This window comes from Mastigoproctus giganteus, chromosome 9 (assembly GCF_048544385.1).
Source record: "Mastigoproctus giganteus isolate SK-2022 chromosome 9, ASM4854438v1, whole genome shotgun sequence".
NCBI lineage: Eukaryota > Metazoa > Arthropoda > Arachnida > Uropygi > Thelyphonidae > Mastigoproctus > Mastigoproctus giganteus.
Genome location: NC_143583.1, coordinates 115,395,798 through 115,405,427, shown reverse-complemented (window position 1 = coordinate 115,405,427; position 9,630 = coordinate 115,395,798). Strand labels below are relative to the sequence as shown.

At 36.4% G+C, this 9,630-nt stretch overlaps 1 protein-coding gene across 3 annotated transcripts in view; it reads right to left on the bottom strand.

The window, feature by feature from the left end:
- Positions 1–1,736: 1,736 nt before the first annotated feature.
- The window catches only part of LOC150080663 (myotubularin-related protein 10), a 240,041-nt gene continuing 232,147 nt past the window's right edge, over positions 1,737–9,630 (bottom strand). For 2 of the 3 annotated variants that reach the window (XM_090381920.1, XM_090381921.1), the window contains one exon: positions 1,737–2,720. In XM_090381920.1, the coding sequence (XP_090238046.1) occupies positions 1,890–2,720 (831 nt within the window). In that variant the 3' untranslated portion in view covers positions 1,737–1,889. The remainder of the gene's footprint in view (positions 2,721–9,630) is intronic. The other variant, XM_090381922.1, reaches the window with a different exon arrangement.

Sequence of the window (9,630 nt, the reverse complement as noted above, 5' to 3'; positions counted from 1 at the left end):
GGAGCTTGATGCTGCCAAGTAGTGTAAATTTATTTATCACTGTTTATATATGGCATCATCATATTATATGATGATGCCATATATAAACAGGTTGATGGCAATTCCTCCATTAGTAAGGGTGGGGGTGGTGGTCAACGTGGTAATGGAGATGTCAAGAGTCTAGAATTTTCAGTTTGTTCCTTCCATACATTTCTGAAAATTATGTGCTTGTAATTATTCATTGATAGGGGAAGTTTTCAGCATTTCTCTCTCAATACTCTATCAACTTTTATTCTGCTTAGTTATAGACCCCTGTAAATGAAGGTTTCCCCAGAACAGTCTAGGACAAGATTAATAATGAAAGTAAGAGGGGTTGCTGATGAAAGGTTTAGGCACATCAGTGACTTAGACCAACTAACTCTGCCATGTTGTGGAAAAAAGTCCACAATTTCCTCATGTCATTGATCGGATTCAAACACAGGCCATTTCCACCTGGTGCGTGGTGCTTATATTCATCATGCTACCTGAAAAGGCCCAGCAGGAAGAGATTAGCTTATCAAAGTGGGGTTGTGCTTTGATCTTGATAACCACAGTATGTATTTCTTATTATCCTAAATCATTCTGTACTTTGATGTATTGCATGCAACTGTGTAAATCCAATTCCTATTTACTTATATCCAGAATTCTTTAAAATCTAATACTTTTTACAAAAACAAACAAAAAAAAAAAAAAAAACAAAAAACACAAAATCATTTACAATCCAGAAATATTAAGAAAGCAAGTTGGAACATACACAAACAGTCTCATTTTTCTTTAAGAAGCCATACGAAAAAGGGCAACATTTTTCACTTTCAGTGTTATCACTTATTCATCAAACTTTGTAACTTAGCTCTTGCAAGATGCTTGTGTGAGCTGGTGACCAGTTTCATGTGACTTTAGAACAGCTGGAAAATGTATGCTTCATTAAATCTATGTTTAATCTCTTCCACAAACAACAATTTACTGATGTGTACAAACAGCAGATTTAATTCCATGCAAACAAGGTTTTTACCAACATTAAAACTAGCCATACACAGTTGAGGAGTCATACAGTTTGTCAACTGTATAAGAAGTTATAATGACAGCAAAAGCAAAACTTAACAAACAACTTGGTTAGGGAAATCATTTCTTGTCTGGTCAGTGTCGATAAGAATATTTAATGAACCTTTGTTATTATGCGCAAGAAACTGACTAAATTTCTCCATATGTCATATAAATTGATGAAGATTACCTTGTTATAATTATTCCTTAAGAAGAATAATTTCTTTTATCCTCCAATGAAAAAGCTTTTTTACTCTGAAGCACATTCACTGATATTCTCATAAATACATGCCTTCCCTAGGCATGTATTTAAAATTAAAACTGATATCACAGTATATGACATTTCTTGTGGCTTTATTGTCATTTGTCTACATTTTACAAATTAAATTGTTATTTACCACTATTACTACTTTTTAGTCATTATAAATATGTACAAATGTAAATAAGTTGGTTTCGAGCAACTAATACTTATTGAAGTGTGTTTCTCCAAGACTGCTCAAACACTAGATGACTCTCTCTAAAATCTGGAACATTTTAAAATCTAGCACTTCACAATCTCTTAAGATGTAGGATTTAAAGAGTTCCCCGTATACCCACAAAGTAACAACATATAATGAATATAAAAATATAATTAAGCATACTTCAAATGGAAGATGCTATAAATATTAGACTCTAGAGATGAAAATAAAATTTTATTCAACAAATATAAACATTCAAAGTTTCAATAGATGTGTTACAAAAATTAACTGGATTATTTTGAAGGCTAATATTTTTGGTATTATATTATTTCTTTATAAGCACAAATACATAGCAGACACCAACAAATTCCACTATTCTTCTTCTTCGTCAAGACTTTCACTTGATCCAAAATAACTTTGTAAGCATGAAGAAGAAGGAACAGCATGAAAATTATTCCAGTCCCAAGGACCAACAGGAGAAAATGGAAATGCTGATGTTATTATTGGATTATTTTGAACTCTACAAGATTCAATATCTTCAGCAAAAACATAATCATCAGATGCTACTCGTCTGTGACCAGATGTCAGATGGGGATATTTAGATCGTGATGTCAATGAATTAATAATTTTTTCAAAAGTTCTGATATCTTCCCAGAGTTTTAAATTGTTTATATATATCACTGGAATCCCTCCCCCTACAATATGAGCTAGAGGATTCCACCGTAAGTAGCACTGGTTCCATATTTTCAGACTTTTTATTGTTGGATCAATTTCCAGTAAGTTTTCATCATTTGAAAATTCCATACCTGAATGTATTTCATCATTTCCTACAGTTAATGGACGTCTCTGAGAATGATGTTGATGATCCTTTCCACCACTGAATGACCATGGTCTGGATGAAGAATCTTTGTGATTAAAATCTCTAAAATCATTTAAAATAAATAGAGGATTTTTAAATAAATATATGTCTTTTTTAGAGAACTGTTTTGACCAATCCCATATGCTGCGTAACTGTAAACTACTGCCTCGGATTCGCAGTGCTTCTTTCCTGAGCTTATGACAGTTGAACAAAAATGTATCAAAAATACTATTATGAGTAGCATCCCAAAGTGTAGTTAGATAGGTTTCATAAAATTCAAAGAGAGATGGACACTGTTGTAACATCTGCCATACACAGTCTAGGAATAAAAGGAAAACTGGAGACTAGAAAAAAATAAATAAATAAAATAATATTAATGAACACTATATTTGAAATGAATTTTATATTAATTTATTGCAACAAGTTAATTCCACTGTCTGTAGGTGAATTAATTTTAACAATTATATGTATGGATTTCTCTCTCTCTCTCTCTCTCTCTCTCTCTCTCTCTCTCTCTCACACACACCCCCACAACATTAAATAAATAGGATTAATCCTAACCACTTAATGGTTAATAAAAGCCGGATAAGGCTTATAACTATTATTTATGCTGAACATAAAAGACTTAAGGCTTCATCAATCTGCATATAGGATGCAGTAAATCAGACCACTAGATGGTGTTGCATTTTTTTTTTTTTTTTAATTTCAAGGATGAGTGGGTGGACTAATCATCTCCCCAAAAAAGTTGATTGCATTACACAACCGTTCATATCATCATTAGCATGTGAAAGGCTCTGTAATGAAATCAACGTGTTAGAACATGTAGTAAAGAAAGAATCAGAGGATGAAAAATTCATCCTGTTTTGTGGAAGTAAGTACAGGTAACCCTCGTATAACACTGTAGTTTGGTTCCTACAAAATCTCGTGTAATGCAAAACTGTGTTATATGGGACTAAGAACCAGTACAAAAAGGGGGGTTACGTTCCAAAAGCTAACAAAAATACACTATTTTTTTTATAACTATCGGAAACTTAATTTTTATAATAGTAGTAACTTAAATAGAAATAACTGAACAAATGTCTTACCTTACAAACTGTGATACATATGTCAGATAATGTAAGTTAATTTAATTTTCTTACTCTTCACATCACTGCTAAGCACAATAAAATGAGAACGTTTTCTCTGTTGCAGAATATCATCTTCTGAACTTTTTCTGCAGCATCTAGATTTCGCGTATCTTTTGTTCTCTTTAAAAAAATCAGTAATCTGGGTTTGTTTACTTTTGCTAGATAGATTTTTGTAAGTTTCTTGGTATGGAGCTAAACATTTTTGAAGCTCCCTTTTGAACTTTGTGTTCCTTGATCTGCATTCAAAAAATAAGATTCTAATTGCTCGGTTAAGTTTATGCCTTCCTGTATGCTTTTTAGCGTAACATTTGAAACTTCAGAATTTATCTGCGCTATCATTCTCTGAATTGATTTGGATATTACCGATGCCATTTCCACCAAATCCGCTTCGGCAGCCTCTTTTTCTACCAAGAATTCATGAACGTCTTCAGTAGTCACGTCACCAAAGCCTTCCCCTCCTACTGACTTAGCAAGTTCTACTAACACACTGATTCCGTTTTCTGCTGGTTCAACCATATTTCCTGAATGAACTGACTCTGGCCATACATTTTTCCAACACATTTAATGTTGATGGTTTTACTTCTTTGAGTGATAAACCTATGATTCCGATACAGTCCACAAATGAAAAATGTTTCCATGCCTCCATCACTTCAATATATTCAGAATCAATTTTTTCCAAAATCCATTGTAACAATTTTCTGATGCAATCAGTTTTAAAGGTAGATATAATGCCTTGATCTAATGGCTAAATTAAAGAAGTTTAATTTAATTAATTTAGAGTTGAACTTTGGCCCTCTTCCAAATAAACTAAAAGGGGTATTAATTTTAAATGGCCCGCAGCGTTACCACCCAACAATAACGTCAACTGATCCTTCGCCGCTTTGAAACTTGGCATGTTTTTTCTTCTTTCAATATGAAACTTCTTTTAGGCATTCGTTTCCACAAAAGTCCTGCTTCATCTATGTTAAAAACTTGTTGAGAAGTATAACACATAATACCCCTCTTCAATAATTTTAACAAGTTCTTTTTTGAAAGTTTCGGCTCCTTGATCTGCACTCCCTGGATTCTAAATCTATTCTACCAGCCCTTACCAGTTTTAAATGGTTCCACATTTTTTTTTTTTTTTTTTAGGCGAGTTTTCTTCAGATCATCATATTGGCTAATCTCTCTCTCTTTTTTTTTTTTTTTTTTGTTAATATTTAACTTAACTGAATTCTGCATTGGACATTATCTTCAATAAAATTAAAGTCTTTCCATTTCAATCCTAATAGCCGGCCTAGTCCTAGTTGCTTGCAGTGGAACAGCTACCTTTCCCGCTGCAAAAATTAATTCTTTATTTTTTTATAATTGTTCTTACAGTTAAAGTTGCAAGTCCTAAATTATGGCACACATCCGCTTGTTGTTGACCGGAATCGATTCGCTTCAAAACGTCTAATTTTCAAATTCAGTCTTTTTCTTACATTTATAGTCTTCGTACTGTGCTCAGACGTTGTTGATTTTTCATTCTTTTTTCATTCTTCGAAAATGTAACTGCGTTGGTTGCATTAATTATGATACAATGTTCAAGTAAACTGTCTGTTTCGCACGTTGTCTAATACGGTACTGAGTGATGACTAGACTTCGGATAAATGCATATAACGCAAATATTACAAGCAATACACTTCGTCATTTTTTAAAATGTTGATCTAGGAACTACGTAACAAGTCACTGTACTGAAATTAAATTAGCGTGCGAGAAATTTTCACTGAGCGTGGGAAAATTTCTCAAGTCGGCGTGGGAAACGTTTTAATGCTGTTTTGCTATTCATTTTCAAGCTATCGACTCCATCAAATGAAACGATTTCGTTAAATATGTCAAAAATGTAATCTGTAAAAGAGCGTTATAGTGATCTGTGACAGCGTTATAGTCAGACACGGGTTATAATATAATAACAGCATTATAGCGAATCAGCGTATAGCGAACCGCGTTATAACGGGGGCCTGCTGTATATGATATCAAAATTATTTTTGGCATTCAGTTCCTTTGTGACCACATCATAGTAACCAACCCCGGGGGCTCACTTCTGGTGAGTATGGGCTTGGCACACCCAGGGTCCTGAGCTGGATATCATCATTTTTCTCTTTCTTGGTGATTCCCTTCTACTTTTGACACACACTCACACTCACACTCTCTCTCTCTCTCTCTCTCTCTCTCTCTCTCTCTCTCTCTCTCTCTCTCTCTCTCTCTCTCTCTCTCTCTCAGGGTAATTCGGGAACTTTTTTTTTTACTGGTGCAGCATAAGCCTCAGGCTTCTTTGCATCATATGGCTATTAATAATAATAATAATAATAATAATAATAATAACCAATCAAATTGGTCAGACAAGACGTCCCTTTGACAAACCCATGCTGTGTCTTAACTATTACTGCAGTCTTGTCTAGATGATCCTGCAATGCTTCTTTAACTAGTGATTCCATTATTTTCCCTGGAATACAAGTTAAACTAATATGTCTGTAGTTACTTGTGTCACTTTTTGAACCTCATTTGTGAATTGGTGATATGTTTGCACACCTCCAGTCCATGGGGAGGACCTTGCCTGAGTCAAAAGAAGCTCTTATAATTATGGCTAAGGGTTTGCTTACTTCCTTTGATGCCTCCTTCAATATAACTAAATAGATCCCGTCCACCCCAGGTGCCTTTCCTTATGTTTAACTTCAACAATTTCTCCTCCACTTTGCTCTGTTATTACAAAATCACTTAGCTCCCTTTTAGCGTTTGATAAACCTCTAGCACTTCCCTCATTGAATAACTCCTCATGTGTGAATGTAGATGGAAAATACTCATTCAGTTTATCAGCTACATGAGCATGATCATCAATAGTCAACCCATCTATGTTTAGTGGTCCAATCTGATTCATCTCTTTCCTTCTAGAATTTACATAAGTAAAGAACTCCTTGCTACATTTCTTTGCATCCTTTGCCAAAGATTTCTTGTAATCTGCCTTTGCCTGCCTAACCTCCTTTGTGACTTGATTACAGACTAGTTTATACCTGTCATATGCTTCTGTGTCGCTTGATGCTTTATATGCATCCCATACATTCTTTTTTCTGTCACTAGCCTCATTAATTCATCTGACATCCATTGAGGCCTAAACCTTGAACAGTATTTCTTAGTTGGAATGAAAAGCCTAATAGCCTCCAAAATTAAGTCCCCGAAGGCTTCCCATTTAGAATTCAACATTGGGAACATCATCAGTTTGATCCCACTGTACAGAATTTAAAAACTGTCTGAGACCTCTGTAGTCACCTTTATGAAAGCAAAAGCCCTTCCTTTTTGCCTGATGGTAGTTACAACTTTAAATAATTCCCACATCAATACATTGTGATCACTGTCGCCCAGTGGTTCCTTTACCTGCAGATTCTTAATGCATGAAGAATCACTACTGATAATCAGATCAAGAGTATTACTCCTTCTGGTTGCCTCTCGAACATGTTGCTGTAGAAAACAGTCATCCAATAAATCCCCAAAGGCCTTGCTAGTGTGCGAGTGACTAACCCGCAAGTTCCAGTCAATATCTGGAAAGTTAAAATCTCCCATTATAAGCCATTCTGATTTACTCGCCCATTCTATTTCTCTGCACAATTGCTCATTATAATCATCAGATTCATTAGGCCTATAACACACACACACTTCTCTCATTTTTCCTTTCTCAGTGCTTGTTTCACACCAAACAGACTCAACACTGCATTGTCCACTAGAATCAACTGGATGCACTTCCTTAGATTTTATGTGTTTCTTAACTAACAGCTTAACCCCTCCTCCCTTCCTATCCCGTCTATCCTTCCTATACATTGTACTCCTCAAATTCCAACTCTTCACTGCCTATATCTTTGTGACACCACGTCTCTGATATCCCAACAATATCAGCCTTTGATGTCTTGACTAGCACTTGAAGCTCATCAAACTTATTAACTATACTCCTAGCATTGGTATATGTGCAAGTATACATGCACCTGTTCCTGCTCCTAGCCACCCTAACACAGCCCACGTATTTACTTGTTCCACTATGACTCCCAGCAGTCCTGAAATCTCCATTACCTTGGTTTCCAGTCTGCTGCCCATTCTAATAGAGGCAGTGCAAGAATCACTTTTGCCTCTGCCTGCGGCCACTGTTGACCTTTTAGTCTCTGTATCACCCAACGCTATTAGTTTTCCGACCCACCTAACACTGCTTCGATAGCATCAGCAAATATTCTTGCACCCTTTCTATTTAAGTGTATCCCATCCCTGTAGAAGCAGTCTCTCCTGTCAACAAGCACACACCAGGCTGAAAAAAATTCTACCCCTTGAGCCTTGCACAATCTCTCTCTTTTTTTGGTAGTTGTTGGCGCATAGGCTTCTGTGGCCATAATGCACCTCCCAAGGTTTTTGCAGTACTTTGATCCAAGCCCGAGGCGGGAATCGAACCCGCGACCTTTGGGTTGCCAGGCAGGCACTTTAACTACCCGGCTGGCCCGGTCGGCGCACAATCTCTCCAGAGCCGAATTGATTGACAAGGCTCTGATCATATACTCCCTCCTATCGTGTCTGGGCAGAATTGCAGACACTTTCACATTCAACCCTAACTCGTGATTTTTTTCCATCATGACCTGCAGTTGATGAGTAAATCTGCAGATCTCTTACTCTTAATGTCATTAGTTTCAACGTGTACAACAATATCACCTTTTGTGCCCTGAAAAGATGATATCTGCTCTACAACGACATCAACTTTTGCAAATTGGGGTCACATTTGCACATATCCAGTCCATGGGTACCTCCCCTGAGTCCAAAAAAGCTCTCATAATTATGGCTAAGGGTTTGCTTACTTCCTTTGCTGCCTGCTTTAATATAACTGGATAGATCCCATCCACACTGGGTGCCTTTTTTATATTTATCTTCAACAATTTCTCCTCCACTTTCCTCTCAGTTATTACAAAATCATCTAGCTCACTGCCAGAGTTTAACTCTCCTCTGGCATTCCCCTCCCTGAATAACTCCTCATGGATGAATATAGATGCAAAATACTCATTTAGTTTGTTAGCCACCTGAGCAGGATCATCACCAGTTGAACCATCAATATCCAGTGGACCAATCTGATTCATCCCTTTCCTTCTAGAGTTTACACAGGTAAAGAACTCTTTGTTGTTTTTCTTTGCATCCTTTGCCAGGGATATCTCATAATCTGCCTTTGCCTGCCTAATCTCCTTTGTGACTTGGTTACAGACTAGCTTATATCTATCACAAGCTTCCATATCACCCATTAATTTATATGTATCCCATGCATTTTTCTTCCCCGCCATGTCTCATTAGTTCATCTGACATCCATTTAGGCCTAAACCTTGAACAATATTTCTTAGTTGGTTTCTTAGTATGTAAAGCCTAGTAGCTTCAAAGATTAATTCTTTGAATGCTTCCCATTTTGAATTTGCTGTTGGTAATATCATTAGTTGGTCCTACCGTATAGAATTTAAATACTGTCTCAGACCACCATAGTCGCCTTTACGAAAGCAAAAACCCTTCCCTTTACCCCTGATGGTAGTTACCTCTTTGAGTAAATCCCACTTCAGCACACTGATCACTGCCACATAGTGGTTCCTTTATCTGCAGATTCTTAATGTATGAAGAATCACTACTGATAATCAGATCAAGAGTATTATTCCCTCTAGTTGCCTACCGAATATAGAAAACAATCATCCAATAAATCCACAAAAGCCTTGCTAGTGTGTGAGTGACCAACCCACAAATTCCAGTCAATATCTGGGAAATTAAAATCCCCCATTATAAGACTCTGATTTACTGGCCCACTCTATATCCCTGTACAGTTTTTTTATTATACTCATCAGAGTAATTAGGCCTATAACACACTCCTACTCTCAATTTTGATCTCCCAATGCTTATGTCACACCAAACTGACTCGACACTGCACTGTCCAGCGATGTCGACTGGCTTCACTTCCTTGGATTTTATGTGTTTCTTAACTGATAGCATAACCCCTCCTCCCTTCCTATCCTTCCTGTACACATTGTACTCTCCAAATTCCAGTTCTGCATTCCTTATATCTGTGTGACACCATGTCTCTGATATCCCAACAATATCTGCCTTTGATGTT